The following is a 22986-nucleotide window of genomic DNA, read 5'->3' as shown; positions in this document are numbered from 1 at the left end:
TTAAGCAACTGGACACAGTCATGCAGCAATTAAAAATGATGTTGACGAAGGATTTTTAGTAACATGCAGAGATTCTTACAGTGTAATGTTAATGCTTGTAAAAAGAGCACAGGGATATCAGCTCGGTGCTTTGTGACTGCCTGGAGGAGTGGGATAGGGAGGGTGGGAGGGAGGGAGACGCAAGAGGGAAGAGATATGGGAACATATGTATATGTATAACTGATTCACTTTGTTATAAAGCAGAAACTAACACACCATTGTAAAGCAATTATACCCCAATAAAGATGTTTAAAAAAATCTTCATAAAAAAAAAAAGAATATAACAGATTATACGTAGAAGAGGATCTCAATCATGAAAAGAAAAAAACTGGTAGGACAAAAATGCTAGCATGTGCCAATATCTTAACAGGTGGTAGGATTACTGGTAAATTTTCCCTCCCTGATATTTTTTTCTTCTTTCTTCTTTTATTGGGGTACTTTCTAAATTTACTATAATGAGCAGTACATTGAAAATCTAAAGGAAAAAAAGAATTCAGTAAAAAGATATGGGGGAGGGGTGAGTTATGAGAAGGAAAGCCTCCAGAACCCTCATTGTAATTGTAGAGAAAAAAAAGTATAGAAAGGGAGAGCAATATACTGTATGATTCCAACTATAGGACATTCTGGAAAAGGCAAAACTATGGAGACACAGTAAAAAAAGATCAGTGGTTGCAGGGGTTGAGGGGAAGGATGAATAGGCAAGCACAGGAATTTTAGGACAGTGGAAATACTCAGTTTGATACTATAATGATAAATACATGTCATTTATATGTTTGTCCAGACCCATAGAATGGACAACACCAAGAGTGAGCCCTAATGTAAACTGTGGACTTTGGGTGTTTACGATGTGTCAGTATAGGTTCATCATTTGTAACAAATGGACCCTCTGGTGCAGGATGTTGATAATTGGGCAGGTTATGCATGTGTGAGGGCAGGGAGTGTGTGGGAAATCCCTGCACCTTCCTCTCAATTGTGCTGTGAACTTAAACTGCTCTTAAAAAAAAAAAGTTGTGTGTTTTGTTTTTTTTTTCTCTTCAACGGAGAGAAAGATTATCACTGGAAGGGGAGAGGCTGGGTTGGATGGGGAAGGGGTTGTTTTGCCATTTAGCTATTTTTGCTCTCACACAAGCATTTCTAATGATGCCTCTGCTAAGATCTAGTTCCGTGACTTTGTACCTTCTTGCAAAGGTGCCTCTGAGCCCACAGACCTAAGTGTCTGGTGAATGTTGACTTGAGGTGTGCTCACTTCTGTAAAATAGACTATCACCTGGAAAGCTTGTGATGGTAACCTCTGACTGGGCCTCTGGGCAGCTGGAATGTCAGCGAAGCTTAAATAAACCTGAATAAACACAGCCTGAAAACGCAGGGCCTTTCGTTCTCTTTTGCTCCCTCTGGAGCCTCTTGACTACCCCGCCCCCTACTCCAATCAGGATTTCAAGAGCGTTACTTAAGTTTGAGAAATCAGAAAACTGGAATTGGCCGAAGATAGTTTTTTGTTGTTCCCAGCTTGGCAGTTTTATCCCCCAAACCTCTCTGCTTATGACAAGTTAAGAAGAAACGAGACCTGTATCCTTGATTTCCATATCTGGCAAAATCTGTATCTATGCATGCATATGTATGTGCTTTTACTGGCATCTAAATGTACCTATGTCTCAAGAGGAAGACTTCAGCACTTTGCCTCGCTTAAGAGTGATTTCAGTTGACTTTATGAATAATTCAGTAAAGTTTTTGTTGAGTCGAATGAACTCTCAAGGTGAAATAAATGAATAATTGTATATTTATTTAATCTGATATGTTAATATCTTAGAAAAGCAGCAAATGTTCTATTAAATCTCGACAAAATGTTGAATAAGTTGCAACAAGTTCAAATCACTCAAGTACGGGCAGATTCTACCATCACACAGCTGACTGCCCAGATAACAAAAATAAAAAAGAACGCACTGCAGGTATTTCTCTATCTTCCTTGAAACTAACCTGAAATAGACTTTCAGTGTGAAGACAGCACAGTTTTTATATCTCATCTTACCTGTCTGATGGAATTATTATGATGATAAATAAGATTATGATAGTATCATGCGTTTAATTAACAGAGTTCTACAGAGTTATCCCAGCATTATTTCATCTCACTGTTGACCAAGCCTGGGGGACAAAGCAGGTGTTGTTGCCATCAGCTTGTAGATGAAGAAACTAAGACTCGCGGAGGTTAAGTCACTTACCTAACGTCTCGCAGCTAATTAATGGTAGATGTGAGGGCAGTATTTATCCCTTCTGATACCAGGGAAAGTAATGGACTTCTGAAAGCTCACCAACCAAAGAAATTAAGTTAATTGTTGCCAGATTTTTATAACAAAATATGCGTGAAATCTCATGAGCGTTTCCTAAGACTGAAAGACTATCTTACCTGAAAGAAAGGGTTCCATCCACTGTTTGGCAGGAATAAAGCCACGGTTTAACCCAGGGGATAGATCCAGAAGAGGAAGCCTGGCAGCTGGAGGACAGAACAGGACCTAGACTGAGAGTCTGTGATGCATCTCTCTCCAGCACATCCTCTTCCCAGCAGATTGCAAGCTTCTCAGTCTCTGTTCTTCCCCGGAGTCTTAGATATCTAAGTACATGCATCCTGAAAAGAAAAGCAGAAAGCACCAGCACAGGAAGTCATGCACCTGGAAATAAAAAGCTCAGATATGAAGAGGTTGCATATATACAGGAGCAAAAAATAAAGACGGTTTCCAGGTTTTCCCCTTCTAGGCATCTACTCTAGAACAGGGGTTGGCAAAATACAGCCCAAGGGCCACAGGGACCCACCAACTGTTGTATCAAAAGTCACACCGTTTTATTGGAATTCAGCCACATATTGTCCATGGATGCTTTTGCACTACAATGGCACAGAGTTGAATAGTTGCAATAGAGATTTTATGGACCACGAAGTGTAAAATATTTACTAGCAGGCCCTTTCCAGAAAAAGCTTCAAGATTCCTGCTCTAGAAAAGCTCCCACCTATGCCCGAGGGCCTAGGAAGGGGCTTCGATTTCTAACAGCATGGTGGAGCAGTATATCAAGGAGCCATCTAGTAGAAAAAAACCTGAAAATGTTAGATATTTTAACAATTTTTAAAATGCACAGCTGAACTGGTAAAAAATGGAGGAAATCTTCAGAGGCCAATAATGACCGGAAAACATGATCGAGACAGATAATGAAGCATGAACCTGATGGCAGGCAGAGGGCAGCTGTCAGTCCCTGGTGTATTAAAGCTGTTGGTTTCCCTGGCTGCCATGAGTAATAGAAAATGAAGCCCATGCAAGGAGGGGATGAGACCCCTGCATAGAGAGGAGACCCCAAAAGGCAAACCCTCAAGGAAATGTTAAACTATTTCAGAGAGAGGAAGAGGCAGTAAAGATATTAGCCTGTACATGGAGGGGGAGAGTCTTCACTAAGAATTATTAACAAGCTGGCTCTCAGGTGAGATGAGGCCAGAATTCGTACTACCTGGGTGGCCCTGGTAAACCAAGCTAGAAATGTCATTTAAAGTGGTCCTGGGTTGTCAGGGCCCTCAGATGCCTGACAGAGGCAATAAGAAATCCTTGCCAAAGGAGTGTACCTTAAAACCAAGCCTCAAAGGATTCCCTTAAAACACACAATAAAGAAACAAATTGCCTTAAGCAAGAGGCCATCTGTAACAGTAAACAGAGTCAGAATGCAGGAGACTTTGGGCATTACCATTATTGGTAAGAAAAATCAAAGAAGGCATGAAAGTTTGACCAAAGAACAAGAGACAAGAGATAACAAATGACCTGTCAGACTTCTAGACGTGACAAGTATAGTCGCCGAAATAAGAAACAAGTATAAGGTGTTCGTTATTGTTTATAAGGGAGAAAAAAATTAGAAACCACCTGCATCCATCGGAAAATAGAAAAATAAATTTTTGTATATTCAAACAATGGAACACTTTCAATTGGTAAAAGTGAGTAAAGAATTAAAAAAATAAAGAATAAGAATAAAAAGAGTCATGCAAATTAACTTAGGTGACCTGTACCAGGATAATTTTGAATTAAAAAATTCAAGCTGCAGAAATACACAGGATGATGTACTTGCATAAAGTTTAAAAGTAGAAAATACTGTATATTGTTAGAAATACCAAATAAGATAGAGTTCAAAGCATGTAGAAGTATATGGAATGAGAAATATTAGATTCAGAGTAGTGGTGACCTTTGTGGGGGAGGGGGTGATGATGGTGGTACACCCAGGGTCTCGGCTCACTGGCAATACTTATTCTTAAGCCAGCTGGTGGGTACACAGATATGTGCCACATCTTCTCCTAGAACCTCTTGTCTGTCTGAAATATTTTTTATAACATTTTTTTAAGGAACAGAAAAAGCAAAGGAATGATTTCCTTTCCCTTTACACCTAGCTTGTCTTCAGAGGGCTCATTACATCATGTATTTTCTTGTTTGTTACATAGAGAGACTGTCTCCTTCCTGGTCTTTCAATCAACAACAGGCTGAAAATCAGGCCCGGGAGACTGAGCTGGATTTAGCAAAGCAACAGTCAGCGCTGGAGGGTGGACTTGCCCGGCTGCAGACCAAGTTGCAAAGGAATAGAGACGAGGCCGTCCGTGTGGGAGCTCAGGCTGAATCGGCCCAGCGCCAGGCTGGGGGCCTTGAGGAGGTCGCTGGTCCTACCCCTGCCACTAAGAGCAGACAACCGTGCTTCTTTGAAGTATAATCCCTTCACCCCAGATTTTTGTGCCATTTGTCAGCATTTCCTTTAGTGCTGGCCCATGCTCAGCAGTGCATGTTTGTAGGGACCCCGCTGGGCATGGAGATGCTCCTGTAAGTCGAGTGCTGTCTCCAAAGAAGACAGGTTTTTGGCCAGATTATGTAAGAGTGTTTAGCCCCATCTACGCATCCCATATTACTAGTGACATCTTAGGCAAATTTTTCCTAAACTTCCAACCATTCACAATTTATGTCATGGGTCTATACTGTATGTATTCAGATCTGCCCACATATACAATACAATCTGATTGATCCCTTTACTCTAATTAAATCACAAAACAAAGAAGTGAAAGTCATCTGCCAAAGAGAATAGATCAAGTTACAAAAATCAGAGTGAGTTCATGAAACAGTTGTGGAAAATGGCCTGTTCATTTCGGTTGCTGAAAGAAGCTATCAACTCATTTTCTTAGCAGGAAATCTTTGGTTGGTCACATTAATATAGCAGCTTAAGCAAAAGAAAGAGGTTGAAGTGTTCTTGTAACTGGTGTATTCTCTTGCTCTTAATTCCTAATGTGCTGGGTACATTTTCCACTGACTTGGGAGTTGAGGGCATTTTCTGTAGAACAGAGGTTGAGAAAGGTGATTCCTGCCCACCCTTTACCACTTCCATAGTGCATTCCTGGGTCTGGTGGTTATTCATCTGTGTAACGTTCCAAGTTGTCAACCACTCAGGCTGACCCTGAAGATTTCTCTTCTAAACGCGAGGAGCCCTTCATACCCTCCTGCCTCCCTGCCTCCCTTCCTTCCTCATGCCCCTTTCACCTTTGTGCCAACCAAATACTGTGTCCTTGCTGCTTCTGAACCTTCACCACTCTCTCTGACCTTCACCTTGCACTTGCAGCTGTTCGACCCAACTGAACCAAACGTTTGTCACGGGCAGAACTGGCTCAGTTCTGTCCTCTGTTATCTCTGACCTTAACATAGTTCAGGACAAATCATTGACTTAACATGAAAAAAGCCTTGATATTTTGTAACAGAAACATTTTATTTGTGACTAACTAAAGCTGAGCATCTTTTCAACCTGAAAAAAACGACCCAAACCATGCAAATAAAAGCCCTGTCGGAAATATCAGAGTGACTCAAGCGTCACTGACTGGATGATGGTTGCCGCTTATCCCTTTTATGAACATTATCAGGCAAACATCACGCACGTGTGCACGCTTTATAAATATTTTCTGATGACGGGAGTGTTGCTTTGTTACAGGAGCTTGTTGAGCTACAATGTCGATAAGCTATTCTTCAGCATAAGACAAGCGCGCCAGGACTGACAAAGGAAACCTTAGGGAAAATGAAACAGCTAAGAGATGCAGCAAACTGGCTGCAGATACAGAGGACAAGATAAGAAGAATAACAGGTATCTATTCTTCAGATGTTCCCAGCTTTATTGAGGTATAATTGACAAACAGAATTGTATGTATTTAAAGTGTACCCCGTGATGATTTGATGGACGTGTACATTGTGAAATGACTACCACAGTTAACACGTCCACCACCTCACATGTTTACTTTTTGTGTGTATGTGGTGAGAATGCTTCAGATCTACTCACATATACAATACAATCGGATTGATCCCCAGAACCCATTCATCTTATAACTGGAAGTTTGTACTCTTTGACCAACATCTCCCCCCATTTCCCCATCCCCCAACCCCTGGCAGCCACCATTCTACTCATTCTATGAGTTCAACTTTTTTAGTTTTTAGATGGCATATATAAGTGATATCATACAGATTTGTCTTTCTCTGTCTGGCTTATTTTCATTTAGCGTAATGTCCTCTAGGTTCGTTCATGTTGTTGCAAATGGCAGGATTTCCTTGTTTGTACTGATGAATTATATTTGTACATATATGTGTATATATCTGATGTGTGTATATATGCCTCTCACACTTTCCTTATCCAGTCATCCATTGACAGACGCTCAGGTTGTTTCCATGTCTTGGCTATTGTGAATAGTGCTACAGTGAACACAGGGGTACAGATATCTCTTTGAGATACAGATTTGGTTTTCTCAGATATATACACAAATCCGGGATTCCTGGACCATGTGGTAGTTCTCTCTATCCTTTTACCCACTCCCCCAGTTTGACAGTAACATCATAATACTCCACCTTTCTGGTAGAACATATACCAATTTCAATTTATCATTGACACAGTTTAACCACTTCTGCATCCACCGAGGAGAGAGAAGTAGGAGGTGGGTTTGTGACTGTAACGGAATATGCCTCGTGCCTGATTTTACGTCAGCAAGTATTGATGAGCTCTGTCTGCATTAATTGGAACACACTGAGATTGCCTATGGTCACTTTGAAATGCCCTTGTCCTAACTTGGTACTTCTCAACCAGGGGTGATTTTATCCCCTCCCCTGGGGATAAAAATGTCTGAATACATTTCTGCGCGTCACAACTAGTGGTGCAACTAACACCCCAGTGGACGGAGGCCAGGGATGTTGCTAAATGTCCTGTGATGCACAGGACATCCCCCGATAATGAACAATTATTCTGCCCAAAGTATCAATAGTGCCGACGTTGGGAAACCCTGTCCTAAGCTGTGATGCTCATTTTCTCCTCTCCTGCAAGTTACTTTTTTGGAGTTACGACCTAGACTCTCGGGTGCTAAGTCATTTTTCATGGGTCTGTAGGTAGCAATCCAGAAAGGAAACATACTCTTGAAAAAAAATGGAAATTTTGATGCACTAAAAGCATAGCAAACATAGAACACATACAATCAGAAAGGTAATCAGCGTGTTTTTTCCACAGCTGATATTCATGATTGTTCTGGGCAATCATCACGTCCCGAACCACCTCTAAATCATCAAGAAATATTGAATGATAAGTGGTCTAGTTTTACTTCTAGTTGTATTTATTGTCTCCCACAACTTTAAAATTAACCATATTCATTTCGAATATAAGTAACTGTCAAAATACTAAAATAGCCCAGGGACTTGCCTGGCAGTCCAGCAGTTAAGACTCTGCACTCCCAATGCAGAGGGCACGGGTTCGATCCCTGGTAGGGGAACTAAGATCCCACATGCCACAGGACGGGGCCAAAAAAAAAAAAAAAAAAACCAATTCTCACTTACAAATGCTACTTTATTATAAAATGAGTCGTTGGCCCTACAACTGTTTATATCATTGTTATGAAATGAAAAAAATGAGAATGCAACATTAGTGTGGGCCAAAGTCAGGAAAAATACATACCAAACTGTTACCATTAGATATCTGTGGGGGCAGGGAGCGTGAAGAGGAAAACACTACTTTTTACATTTACAGAATTGTTGTAAAAAGTAGTGAGTTTTTTTCACTTTCAGTATCTTCTTAATAATTTTAAAAAGGAAATACTAGGAAAGATTCAAAAAGACAAATGTTGTTTTTACCTTGCACTCCATAGGCGATACCATGAAAAATCAGTTTCTATTATTCCCAGACCTTGGTCCTTCCTGTGAGAACAAAAACACCGGGAGGACCTTTTCTGTCTTATATTTTATGTCAGGGTCTACATTGTTTCCACTTTTCCCCATAGACTAAAACTTTCACAGCTCTTAAAATCAGGTTGGAAGAGAAGTTTGAGTCAGGTGGCTTCTCAGGTCAAAAGTAATGCATTCTAGTACTTTTGTTTTCTTCTCACCATAAGGCTGTTTTCACAATTCAACAGGATAGGAAACTAAGACAGTGGTTTGGCCATCTTCCCAGCTCTGCCACTTGAGAAGAGGCTGAACCACAAGGTCTGTGCTCTATTCCTATCGGTTAGGAAGAGGTGCCCGTGGGATTCCAGAAAGGAGTCCCGACTTAACTTGACGAGGTCAAAGCAGAGAGAGTGGGGAGTGGGCCCCAGTCTGCAGCCAGGGTCCCTCCGTGGAGCTTTGTGTCAGTCAGCATCCCAGCAAGAAACAAAAAGCACACCTGGATGTAATTCTGGATTGTGTGTTTATAAGCAGAGTTGTCTCACTTATCTGTTTACTGCATCACAAACTGTTCCCCCAATGTAATGGCTTAGAACAACAAGCGTGCTCTGTGTGTGTGTGGGTTGTCCGGGTGGTGCAGGTCTCTCCTGGGCTGTTACTCAAGCAGCTGCATTGTCTTTTGGGTCAGCTGGCAGGTCTGCCAGGGCCCAGGCTTGGCTGAGATGCTGGGCCTCTCTCCACAGGGTCTTTCATTCCAGGCTGCTTTAGAGCCTGGTGGTCACAGGGTTCCGTAAGAATGGGCAGAAGGCGTGAGGCTCTTGATTGAGGTCCAGCAACATCATTTCTTCCACTTTCTATTGGTCAAAACAACTTGCAAAGCTGGACCTGGTTTGGGGAGAGAGGGTAAATAGACTCTATTTCTTGGTGGAAGGAACTAGAAAAAAAAAAAAAAAACAGGAATTAAGGGAATCAACCAAGGGTGTGGAGGCCCTGGGTGACCAGCAGAGAAGCCATTAGCATCCCTGGACCTGAATGAGCCACGGGAAGGAGGAGTGTGCGTGCTGGGAAGCAGCGCTGTGAGCACGAGGACAGAAGGGAGGAGGCCGCCCTGCAGGAGCTGGACTTGAGAGAGGGCAGGACTGCCAGAACCCTGCTGCTCACCAAGGGTGCATTCTGCTCGCTCTTGCCACCCTCTGATCACTTCTCAGGACTGGCCAGTGGCCAAGTGTGAACGAAAGCCAGAGGTCCAGGGAGCCAGGTGATGTCATCTGTGGAGGCTGCCTTTCTTTCCAAGACACAGAGCAGGATGGGTCAAGGATCTGGTGGGGCAAATGAAAAGTATCCAGCACGATCTTGTTAACTTCCTCGGTAGAAACCCAAGGATCTATTTTTCTTTTCGTACAGATACCCTTCCAATGCTGACTCCCCTGTTCAATCCCAAATGGCCCGTATTTGAAAGTTTCTGGCGATAGAATGCTCACCACCTTCCAAAAGCAGCTCCATAGTCTTTGAACTGCTGTGACTACTAGAAAGTTCTCTATATTCAGACAAAAATCTTCCTTCATGGAGCTTTCACCTGCTCGTTTCATTCTGTGTCCTCAGGATGACCAAAAACACATTTACTCTGCTTTTCTGGCCACAAATACTTGAAAATAGCTATAGCACACGCCCTGAATCTTCTTTCTCTGTATGAAACGTAAACATAAAAGTTAATTCAACTTTTGTTCACAAGACAATTTCATATTTCTCCAGCAGTCTAGCTTGTTTCTCTAAACACATGCTACATGCTAGTTTGACAGTTACCCCAAACCAACTGAGTATCCAGGTGTGATATGACCAAGTGAAGAGGAACATTAACCTTCCTTCCTTTAGAAGTTCCACTTCAACCTAAGGCCAGTTTCTTTTCTAAAGGCCACTTCACACTCTTAACTATAGCTCTCAGTGCCTCTTCCATCCACTACTCTGTGGGCTCCTGGTTAGGGTTTACTATAATTCTCAGGTATTTGTTGGATGAAGAATGGATAAGTGAGTGGATGCATGGATGCATGCATGCATGGATGCATGCACGCATGGATGCATGGATGGACACATGGATGTATGCATGGATGGATTCATGGATAGATGCATGGATGGAATCATAGATGGATGCATGGATGGATAAGAGTGAAAAGCATCACTTTGCTTTTATTGTTCAGGGACTTCCATATCAGCAGAGAAGAATGAAGAAATGAACATGTCTTTTAAAAAAATGTCTTCAGTCTGTTTCCTGAAAGATTGGGAAGCCCTAAAGTGATGAACCCTTACAGGATAGAAAGCCCAGAGATAAACCCATGCACATATGGTCACCTTACCTTTGATAACGGAGGCAAGAATATACAGTGGAGAAAAGACAGCCTCTTCAATAAATGGTGCTGGGAAAACTGGACAGCTACATTTAAAAGTATGAGATTAGCTCACTCCCTAACACCATACACAAAAATAAGTTCAAAATGGATTAAAGACCTAAATGTAAGGCCAGAAACTATCAAACTATTAGAGGAGAACATAGGCAGAACACTCTATGACATAAATCACCGCGAGATCCTTTTTGATCCACCTCCTAGAGAAATGGAAATAAAAACAAAAATAAACAAATGGGACCTAATGAAACTTCAAAGCTTTTGCACAGCAAAGGAGACCACAAACAAGATGAAAAGCAACCCTCAGAATGGGAGAAAATATTTGCAAATGAAGCAACTGACAAAAGATTAATCTCCAAGATTTACAAGCAGCTCAATAACAAAATAACAAACAACCCAATATAAAAATGGGCAGAAGATCTAAATAGACATTTCTCCAAAGAAGATATACAGACTGCCAACAAACACATGAAAGGATGCTCAACATCATTAATCATTAGAGAAATGCAAACCAAAAGTACAATGAGGTATCATCTCACACCAGTCAGAATGGCCATCATCAAAAAATCTGGAAACAATAAATGCTGGAGGGGGTGTGGAGAAAAGGGAACGCTCTTGCACTGTCGGTGGGAATGTAAATTGATACAGCCACTATGGGGAACAGTATGGAGGTTCTTTAAAAAACTAAAAATAGAAGTACCATCCGACCCAGCAATCCCACCACTGGGCATATACCCTGAGAAAACCATAATTCAAAAAGACTCATGTACCAAAATGTTCATTGCAGCTCTATTTACAATAGCCAGGACGTGGAAGCAACCTAAGTGTCCATCGTCAGATGAATGGATAAAGAAGATGTGGCACATATATACAATGGAATATTTTTCAGCCAAAAAAAGAAACAAAATTGAGATATTTGTAGTGAGGTGGATGGACCCAGAGTCTGTCATACAGAGTGAAGTAAGTCAGAAAAAGTAAAACAAATACTGTATGCTAACACATGTATATGGAATCTAAGAAAAGAAATGGTCATAAAAAACCTAGGGGCAAGACAGGAATAAAGACACAGACCTACTAGAGAATGGACTTGAGGATATGGGGAGGGGGAAGAGTAAGCTGTGACAAAGTGAGAGAGTGGCATGGACATATATACACTACCAAACGTAAAATAGATAGCTAGTGGGAAGCAGCCGCATGGCACAGGGAGATCAGCTTGGTGCTTTGTGACCACCTAGAGGGGTGGGATAGGGAGGGTGGGAGGGAGGGAGATGCAAGAGGGAAGAGATATGGGAACATATGTGTATGTATAACTGATTCACTTTGTTATAAAGCAGAAACTAACACACCATTGTAAAGCAATTATACTCCAATAAAGATGTTTAAAAAAAAGTGCATATAGGAAGAACAAACCTTTGAAAATACAGCACTTCACCAAATCCAATCAAGGCTTGTCCTCTGTCTTTTCATTTCTAATGAATTCTAACTAGCTTTAGACAAAAATATCAATTTGCTGATTTAGGTGAAAACCTTGAGAAATCTGGTGAAAATAAGTGCTTTATCCATTGAATCAAAACAGAAAACTAAATATGTCCTTAATTGACATATAAATCCCTGTGTTTGGTATAACATGGGTATCCAGGAGGATTCTATCAAATAGATATCATTTACTCCACTTTCTTTTTCTAATTAATTTTTATTGGAGTACAGTTGATTTACAATGTTATGTTAGTTTCTGCTGTATAGCAAAGTGAATCAGTTACACATATACATATACCATTCTTTTGTAGATTCTTTTCCCTTGTAAGTCATTACAAAGTATTGAGTAGAGTTTCCTGTGCTGTACAGTAGGTCCTTATTAGTTATCTATTTTATACCTAGTAGTGTGTGTATGTCCATCCCAATCTCCCAGTGTATCCCTTCTCCCCTTCCCCCCTTGGTAACCGTAAGTTTGTTTTCTACATCTGTGACTCTATTTCTGTTTTGTAAATAAGTTCATTTGTACCATTTTTTAGTTCCACATATAAGCAATGTCATATGTTATTTGTCTTTCTCTGTCTGACTTACTTGACTCAGCATGACAATCTCTAGGTCCATCCACGTTGCTGCAAATGGCATTATTTTGTTCTTTTTACGGCTGAATAATATTCCATTATATATATGTACCACATCTTCTTTATCCATTCGTCCATCAATTGACATTTAGGTTGCGTCCATGTCCTGGCTATTGTAAATAGTGCTGCAATGAATATTGGGGTACATGTATCTTTTCAAATTATGGTTTTCTCTGGATATATGCCCGGGAGTGGGATTGCTGGATCATATGGTAGCTCTATTTTTAATTTGTATGGACACACAGAAGACCCCAAATAGCCAAAGCTATCTTGAGGAAGAGAAATGGAGCTGGAGGAATCAGGTTCCCTGACTTCAGACTATACTATAAAGCTACAGTAATCAAAACAATATGGTACTGGTACAAAACCAGAAATATACATCAGTGGAACAGGATAGAAACTCCAGAGATAAACCCACGCATCTATGGTCACCTAATTTGTGGCAAAGGAGGCAAGAATATACAATGGAGAAAAGAGAGTCTCTTCAATAAGTGGTGCTGGGAAAACTGGACAGCTACATGTAAAAGAATGAAATTAGAACATTCTCTAACACCATACACAAAAATAAACTCAAAATGGATTAAAGACCTAAATGTAAGACTGAATACTATAAAACTCTTAGAGGAAAACATAGGCAGAACACTCTGACATAAATCGCAGCAGGATCTCTGTTGATCCACCTCCTAGAGTAATGAAAATAAAAATAAACAAATGGGACCTAATTAAACATTTACTCCATTTTCTTCTTTAAGATTTAGAAACAAAGATCCAAGCTTTGAATCTAAGTAGACAAGAAAAAGCTGATCAGCTGAAACAGTTGGAAGGTCAAGTCATTGCCATTAAAAAAGAAATTATTGAGCAAGAAAATAAATATGCTACCTGCTACAGTTAGGCGGAGTTAAAGTGCAAAATCACCTGTGCCTTCGTTTCTGGCTTCTCATGAGCAAACCTGAGGTGCAGTGCTGAAGTTGGGACGCACAAATGGTCAGCCTCTTCTGCCTCTGTCCCTGAGCCCTCTCCTTGCCCAGTGTAGCTGGGGAGTGAAGCTTGGCCAAGGCAATGCCACTTTATATGGAATAGAAAGGGAGTAGTAAAGGGATCATCTCTGGTTTCAGAAACCTTTCCTTTTGCCTTCCTTTCCTTTCATAGCCTAAATATGACATACAATAGATATAGACATATGTACATATAACAAGTACAAATCTACAAATAAGTATGTATTCAAACTCATTTCAGTCCAGTGAACTTAAGTGTTAAATAAGTTGCTAGCAGCTGGGGTGGGGGGAGTAGGGAGTTCTCATCAATGGGAGTAAAGTTTCAGTTAAGCAAGATGAGTAAGTTCTAGAGATCTGCCTTATGTTATACATATAGTCAATGATAATGTACACTTAAGCGTTGAGTGTAAATCTCGTTAAATGTTCTTACCACAATAAAATAAATTTAAACAAATTTAAATCAATATTTCTAATACTAGGATGGCATAAATATGGATGGGATATACTAGACTGTTCTGTAGTTTCTCTCTGGATTTGCTTTGTCTGTAAAACTCTTATTCTGTTCTGAATAGAATGCATACAGTTCAAAATATAACTCATTTTTACACCCACTCTCCTACATATTCATTCTCTCAACCAAGGGATTCTGTTTTTCCCAAATGGCACTAGAACAATATACAAGAAGATAAATATTGAGCTACTTTTCATAATCTGTCTGCACGCATTTTTGCTGTAAGATCTGCTCATTTTTAAAAGACTAGCAATCATGTTGCTATTGTTTAGTATAAAAGGTCAGATTGTTTCATTTCAGAATGGATCTGTGATTTCATATTAACTTTTCTTGCACGTATGTTGTATGACAGAGCACACTGTGAACACTGTCCTTTGGAGGGATTATTTTAAGGGAATTTGAGCGTTTCAATTCACGTTTGTGAATGAGAAATCATATACATCAACACTGATGTATAAAAGAGAAAAAGCAGCTGGAACCATTTCCATTAAGGACTCACTCATAACAGATGGATTTAAAAATGCAACAATGGAGCTTTAGGATTCCATATAAATATGGAATTTCTTTAGATGTAGGTTACTAAGGAAAATCGCAGTTTCCCTGGTGATTCTGAAGAATAGGATGAAACTTTTCTACGGGAAGGACCACCCCAGAAGTGTCTCTTGAAACACATGGTTGTAATCCTCCATGCATCCAGCACTTGGACTTTTGGAAACTTCCACCAACGAACAGCCCACAGAATGAACCAGACGAAGAACACGACTATCACAAACATGATTGTTTACGCCAATGTAGAGAGTGGAACACACTCCAACTTTCCCACTAGGATGATGACTCTCAACTTGGTACAAATGATAGACTTAGTTTTGCAAGCATGGTGATCTGTTTGAAATAGCTACGTTCAGTTGTTCTACCTTTACAGTGGGCAGACTCTACAAGTAATAGGCCAGAGAGTGAGGAAAGGGTTAAAGAGGGAAGAGTTTCTGTCCTCTATCTGGGGAGGCTGTTGAGTTCCAGAGGGACCGAAAATTCCCCAGTCATGAGGAAAGCACAGTGATCTGGGGAATCAAGTGCAAGGGCAAAGGTAAACCCATCATCTCTGTGGGCCTCCAGGGATTGCAGTTTGATGAGGTTGGAAATATGTGATGTACTTTGGAAAGACTGTAACTAAAAAGGGATTATGGTTTCTAAAATTTGGTGTTGAAAATAGTAAGCTTTGGTTATCTTTTTTAAAATGTACATAGGTGGAAAATCTCATTCCTCGGTTATGTCAGATAAATCATCTTAACATCTATTACTTACTGTATCAGTTTGATGTGACCAAGACAAAGATTCAGTGAAAACAGTATCTCCTATTCACTGTGAAGTAATTTGACAATGTATAGCATGATCTATCCTGAGACCAGTTAAACCTGTACATGAAGAAAAAAAGCTTAAACACGGGGGGCTGGGGGGAGGAGCTTTGGGGATAATTCATTGCCACACTACTTATGGTAAAATGAAAAGAATCCAAATAACTAAACATAAAAAACCAACTAAATATTATGGTTTTCCCAGTCTGAGTTCTTGATGGCAAACACTGAAAACCGAGGAGAGTTTATCAAGCAGGAAGGGAATTTACAAGAAGGATATCTGAAAGCACATAAAATTGAAGAAATGGCTGGCGAAAATGTAACCAAGGACAATTAGGCATCTGGGCGTATATTCAAGATCACACCTCAGGGACACTCAGGTAAGGATGCTCATGCGGGCCCTGATAGACACTCTCCACCATCCTGTTAATTTCCAGCCGTCCCTGCTGCTAGTGTCACTTTTTTTTGATTAATTTATTTATTGGCTGTGTTGGATCTTTGTTGCTATGCGGGCTTTCTCTAGCTGCTGCGAGCGGGAGCTACTCTTCGTTGCGGTGTGTGGGCTTATTGCAGTGGCTTCTCATTGCAGAGCATGGGTCCTAGGGCGCACGGGTTTCAGTAGTTGTGGTGCGGGGGCTCAGTAGTTGTGGCTCGCGAGCTCCAGAGCGCATGCTCAGTAGTTGTGGCACATGGGCTTACTTGCTCTGTGGCATGTGGGGTCTTCCCGGGCCAGGGATCGAACCCGTGTCCCCTGCATTGGCAGGCAGATTCTTAACCATTGAGCCACCAAGAAAGTCCCCCTTGTGTCGCTTTCTCATGACTCAACATCCCTAGTAGAAATGCCCAGTGGGCTGAGCCTTCTCATGTGCCCTGGCTGCCAGGGAGTGAGAAGAGAGAATGTCTGCCCGCTTGGGCTCTGGTAGTGGGAGGGGAATTTTGCCTCCACCTAATTTGGACTCTTCCAAGGTAGGGAGGATTTTGCTTCCAGGCATCAATGAATTACAAATTTCCATTCTAGCCCACCTCTTTGACTTCCTAATATCATAATACATTCTTCATTCCATCTTTTCTTCTAAAACAAAAACAAATGTTTCCACCAAACACAGTGTTGCATTCACTCAGCCATCTGAAAGCATATCCCCGGTCTTCAGGGGAGCCAACCTAAGATCCCATCACTCACTCAGTTGCATCCAGCTCTCAGGCGGCGTCTCCAGCTGAACTCTGTTCCTTTTCTACCTGTGTTACAAGTCTGTCTTGATGTACTGAATTCATAAATCAAAATGGTAAAGTTCACTACCAACATATGCTAAGTACAGAATAGCAGTGGGGAAAGGGATTAAAAAGTTAAGTATATTTTCTATTTCATAATAAAACTATAAGTACCTATAAAATATCACATATTGAGAAACACAGATTGAGGTCGCAGACGTCTGTAACTACTCAAGAAGCTGTAGTCTGGATTTCTGATCTTTATATTCTGTCTTCAGCAAGCATCTCTTTGCCAGGTAGAGAGACCCAAACCTTCTTTCCTGAGGATTCTGAGCCTTGGAAGGTCCTGCACAAATGGAGGAGATTGCTCTTATATTTTTCCCTGGGACATGGCAAGAGCAGACTGTCCAGATTCTAGCCACTGTGCACCAGCAGCTCTATTTCCCTTTAAAAATCGAGATCAATTACCCCAGTCAAAATTATAATTCCCCCCCCCATTATTTTGTCTTGTTTATCCTTTAGCATGAGAAGCCTGAAAAACTGGGAAATGGTATGTATTCCAGTCAGTGGAACAACTGTTGTGTTGTCAGGTGACAAGAGACTTCCTTAAAGACAAGAGCCCAAAGTCATAGGTGCAGGAAGTAACATTTTGCCTGTGAGTCATTTGGATGTAAGTGTGAGCAGCCTCACACATATTTCCACCCTTCATTTTAGATCCATGTATTCTGCCTATACGATGCTTCATCAACTTTCCTGGTAGAAGGCATGGCTCTGCCTCCCATCTAAGGAAGATAATTTGATGTAAGTAGCTAAAAACGAAGAAGAATGAAATGAATTAGAGTATGTAAAGCACCTATATATGATAGTCAACAAATAATGTGATTAGAAGATAATTTTAATTCTTCCTATAAATATTACACGCATCAACATGCATCCATTTCCTTTGCCTCTATTATAATTATTCTAATAGTTTCCTAAATTTTAGTTGAGTGCAAACTACGTCAACTACCCAGCACTGGGAGGTCTGCTGAGACATGAGAGACCAACACAGAGAAGGTTAGACTGAATTCTGACATCCCAGAGCAGGGGTTGAGGGAAGGGTAGGGGCCAGGAGCCAAGGTCCCTGGGAGTAGTGACCAGGCTGGTAGAGACTGAGACTGGAAGATTCGATAGTGGGGGTGGGCAGATAGGACCTAAGACGCTGCATGTGGAAGGCAGAGCAAGATGGTGGACCTCGGGCTGGGGAGGCCACACAGCAGGTGTGCGGGCCAGTAAGTGCGAGGAAACCCTGTTACCAGAGACCAGCTAGAAACATTTGCAACTCACCCCTGAGTTCACTGTGAAGGTCGGGGTGATCATTAGAGAAATTATGAATATCGGGGGACAACTGATGATGAGGTAGCGGGTGTGGTCCATTTAGGAAACAATTCTATGTCTTCTCCTAAATTAGAAAGCAGTCCCAGGTGAAGGGCGGCTCAGGGGCAGGAGGTGAGTGCAATTAGCCAAAGCCCCAAGGGGGCAAAATGAAGTGAAGGGAAACAGAAAGTAGATCCCAGCAAGAGCAAAGGAGCCTGATGGGGCACAGGCTAGAAAGTGCTGTTCGATATCCCTCTTCTTTCTTTTGGTAATAGAACTCCTCCGTGGTTTAACCAGGCACACGGCTGCCTACTTAGACTATATTTCTCAACCTCCCTTGCGGTTCAGTATGACCACGGGACTAAATTCTGACCAACAGGATGGTCGTGGGAGTGTTGAGTGTAACTACAAGGGCACAACCTTAAAAGGAACCTGTTTAGAAATAGACTCAGACACAGAAAACAAACTTACGGTTACCACGGGGAAAAGGGAGGAGGAGGAGGGATAAGTCAGGAGTTTAGGATTAACACATGCAAACTACTATATAGAAAATAGGTAAACAACAAGGACCTACTGTATAGCACAGGGAACTGTACCCAGTGTCTTGTAATAACCTATAATGGAAAAGAATCTGAAAAAGAGTATATGTATACATATATGTATAACTGAATCACTGTGCTGTACACCTGAAATCAACACAACAGTGTAAACCAACTGTACGTCAATTAAAAAAAAAGAAAAGGGAAACTGTTTGCCCTCTGTTGTAGGCAGAATAATGGCCTCCAAAAGATGTCTTTGTCATCTCTGTAACCTGTAAGAAGAGGTTCTGTTACATGGTAAAGAGCAATTAGGATTACAGGTGGAATTATGGTGCTGATCTAATCAGCTGACCTTGCCCAGGGCGAGCAGCCTGGACTACCCAGGTGGGCCCAATGTAATTATAACGGTTTATAAACGAGGAAGGAGGCGGCAGAGAGAGACGCCAGGCTGGGAAGGGCTTGGCGGCCGCTGGTGATTTTGAAGCTGGAAGAAGCAAGGAAAAGGATTCTCCTCCGCTGGTTCCAAACAGAGAGGACAGCCATGGGACACCTTGACTTCAGCCCCGGGAGACCCGTGTCAGACGTTGAACCCACAGAACTGTAAGGTAAAGTCATGTTGTTTTAAGGCCTGTGTTTGCGGTGATTAGTTACAGCAGCTATAGGAGACGAATACACCTTCCATTTGTTTTTTCGCCCTTCAGCTGGGCCACAATATGGTGAGTCCGATGTAACCATGTACAGGGGGATAACACTGGTGAAACAAGGTAAAAGCAGTACGGGTCCCTGGAGGACTGTACCGGTGAGGGTTCCGGCAGGAGACGAGGGCATGAGCTGGACAGTTTAATAAGGAACTGTTGACAAAGATGTGGACAGGGAGAAGGAAAGCCATAAAGGACAGCACCCCAGATCCAGCACCAGGCGGGGGGCTCTTGCCACCGTTGGACAGGGGTGTGGAGAGAGGGTGAAAACAGCAGACTAAAGATGGAGTGCGTAGAAGGGGCATTCAACAGGACCTGTAGGGACTTCCCTGGTGGTGCAGTGCTTAGGACTTGGTGCTTTCACTACGGTGGTCCGGGTTCAATCCTTGGTCGGGGAACTAAGATACTGCAAACCGAGGGGACGGCCAAAAAAAACAGCAACCTGTAATCTCTGGTTGAGGGATGCAGCCAACTCTGACCACCCTGCAGAGAGTCTTGGGGCGTAAACACCCTGCGGTCTTGCTCCCCCTCCCCAAGTCTAATGTCTTGCTAGTACTTCCCATTAGCTGAACCAAGGAACTGGGTTGCTGTGTCCAAGTAGCTCCGCCTCCGGGTGCAGGGGGCGCGGGGGCACATCGATCTGCAGAGGTGCAGTGACCTTGTGGAGTAAAGCTGTCTGCACCTGACTCCCCTGGACTACCTGCCAGTCTGAACTTGTATACGGTAGAAAAGCAAACCCCTCCTATTTATGTCACTATGATTTTGGGCTGTGTCAAAGCAGCTGAACCAACGTTCTCATCAGTATCTTTGCGGTGCTAAGGGGACTCTAAACCCTCTCCAGACTGCTACAGCAGTCCCCTCTCTGCCCCGTATTAGGGGGACAGGGCACCAAGGGTCAGGTGATAAGCGCAAATCCTGGTTTGTTCCCTCCACGATCTCAGGTGATTCACAGTCTCTCTGAATCTGAAGTCCTCATTTCCTTCAGCTGTAACATGCCAGTAAATAGACCTGGCCTCCCCACCAGGATCACAGAGCCAATTCGAGTGAAAGGGCTTGAGCAGAGTGACGTGTTACTGAAATTCTTTAAGACATAATTACTATCCCGTTGTATGTGGTACATCTGTATTTCCCTTCCGCGGTCGCTCCTGTAGTGCTGTCCTCCTTGAAACCCCAATTGTTATCGCTCCTCCAAACCTGCCCTTTCCTTAAGGGAAAGCTCACTTTACCCTGCAGTCCCCTCTCTCTGGCCTGCTTCAAAGCCCTTTCTCTGAAGCTCTCTCTCCTGTTGCCAACTGGCTGATAAACCTTACCCGTCTAACCAGAGGGTAAGTTCCCTGAAGACACAATGTCTTCGGCCATATCAGTGTCCCTGTTAGAACTCGGCACAATGCAGAACACGCTCAGTATTTGTTCACTTACGCATTAGTTCTGTAAATGGACTCCAACGTGTTGGAGGTCGGGCATACTCTGGACCACTGCTGAATTAGACGTTCTTCGCTGTAATATGAACCCAGCTTACCCTATGGGTCAACTCTCTCAACCCGTATTCGAGAATCATTCAAGTCTCTACTTCCATATTTGGAGGAAACAATGCCACTTGGGGAGAATACGTAAGACAAAAGAAATCCTCTTCCGCATCTCTGTCCCCCTCGGTGACTAACCCGCTCCGGAGCAGCTATTGCAAATCCTGTCCCCTCTCTCTCTGCCTCTCTGGAAACTCCGCCCCCGCTAAGAACTCCCCCCAGGCCAAGCTCTTCACTCTCTTGTGTGGCCGCCTCTGCTTCTGAGATCTAGCGTCTTCGCTTTGCCCTTGCTCGCGCTTGCTTTTCCCCCACCACGTATGTGTGTTTACAGGACCGTTGACGTTTTCCAAGTCACACAGCATAAACGAGGGTGAGTCACTCCCTAGCCAAGGTCGTGGCCTCACCGACAGGTGACAGCGCACTTCCCAGGCAGAGCCCACTGAGCCAGGGGGAAGCGCAGCCTTTCCTCTTCACTCAGTCAGCCTTTGTCTAGAAAAAGTGACTGCGCTTAAGTGACTAAGCATACGACGCTAAACGACACGTTGGAAAACCTACTTTTATAAATATTAGATATATAAAGGTTTATATAGTTATGTATACACGTCAAGATATATGCAAAATTTATATAAATGCAACTAGAATCGGTAGGCTTCTCAGTAACCCTTAGTCATTAAACAAATCAGTTTAATCAAACCCTCCTGTGCAGGAACCCTCGCGCTGCCCTCACTACCCCTTTCCCTCAACCTCGCCCACCCCTCACAAACATGCCACACCCCTCCCCAAGCAAGCTTGAGTAGAACTTTCTTGGTTTTTTTTTTTTTGACTCACTTTATGCTTGTAACTAAAAGTTCTTTCCCAGCCCTGATTCTCGTGCTTCAGAAAAGGGAACAGTTTTGAAACGTGGATCGAAGTTCTCACTGCCTTTTTCCATTATAAGCTTTTAGTAACGAGCTGCCTGCTTACAATTTCTCAGAAGGAGTCCCCTGTTTCTTCTTTCATGTTCCGTGTCCTCAGCCCTCTGCTTCTTCTCTTGTGAGAGTGGCAGAAGGAGGATATGTTTTTCCCTCTCCAACATAAAGCAGCCAAAGCAGACCTTCTCTTAACACCTCATCCGTCAGCACCTAGCTTTGTCTCTTCTGGGGAATAACTTGAACGTACATATAATCTTTTTTTTAGTTGAAGTATAGTTGATTTTACAAAGTTTCAGGTATACAGCCAAGTGATTCAGTTATATGTATATATGTATTCTTTTTCAGATTCTTTTCCCTTACAGATTATTACAGCATATTGAATACAGTTCCCTGTGCTATATAGTAGGTCCTTGTTGTTGGCCTATTTTATATGTAGTAGCATGTATGTGTTAATCCCAAATTGCTGATCTGTCCCTGCCCGCCTTTGCCCTTTGGTAACCAGAAGTTTGTCTTCAGTGTCTGCGGGTCTATTTCTGTTTTGTAAGTTCATTCGAACCTACATATCATCTTTAACTTTACTCATCAAATTCTGGGTGCCATGGCAGAAGGCTTCTCCTGCTCTACCTACATGTCTCTGATTCAGCCTGCCACCTGAACGAACTTTGTTACACCAAGCAAGCTTACTACAATCTATATTAAACATTAATCAGAACATACAGGGTTTTTGAACAGAGACACAAAGCGTCTTCTTTACTGTCATGGAATTTGTGTTTTTTGTTTTTTTTTAAACACTCAAGTGTTTGATTTACAGTGATATATGACATAGTTCCACATGCAACCATAGCTCTGTTGATGACAAGCACCAGAGGCTAGGGTTAGAGGGTTGGTTGCATTTTATCTTACATTCACTAGGTAGTAATAGTTAAAGGATACTGCATTTCAGAGCTCTCTCTAGTCATCCCAACGTGGCACCAAGAATTAAAATCTAATCTTAATAGTACTGCTACTTTCCTGCAGTGAAGACTGAAATATTTAGCCCACAAAACGTTGCCAGTAGTGTAAAAAACCAAACAAAAAACCCAAATAATAAAATCCACCAGTGGCAGAGGTTACCTCTCAAGGGAGAAGATAGAAAATGACTATCAGAAGTACTAGATGCAGCTGGGCAA

General features: G+C 42.2%; 1 protein-coding gene across 1 annotated transcript in view; it reads left to right on the top strand.

Annotated features, from left to right (window-relative positions):
* The window catches only part of LAMB4 (laminin subunit beta 4), a 106716-nt gene extending 92260 nt beyond the window's left edge, over positions 1-14456 (top strand). The window contains 5 exon segments of the mRNA XM_089917096.1: positions 1847-1985; positions 4537-4704; positions 6019-6121; positions 6124-6168; positions 13476-14456. Of these exon segments, the coding sequence (XP_089773222.1) occupies positions 1847-1985; positions 4537-4704; positions 6019-6121; positions 6124-6168; positions 13476-13615 (595 nt within the window). The 3' untranslated portion in view covers positions 13616-14456.
* Positions 14457-22986: the final 8530 nt, after the last annotated feature.

The sequence above is a fragment of the Delphinapterus leucas genome, chromosome 9, assembly GCF_059928025.1.
Source record: "Delphinapterus leucas isolate spDelLeu-1000000601 "Yukka" chromosome 9, BTC_Dleu_Yukka2, whole genome shotgun sequence".
Classification (NCBI taxonomy): domain Eukaryota; kingdom Metazoa; phylum Chordata; class Mammalia; order Artiodactyla; family Monodontidae; genus Delphinapterus; species Delphinapterus leucas.
The sequence above is the reverse complement of the archived record's forward strand: the minus strand, read 5'-3'. Positions and strand labels throughout refer to the sequence as shown.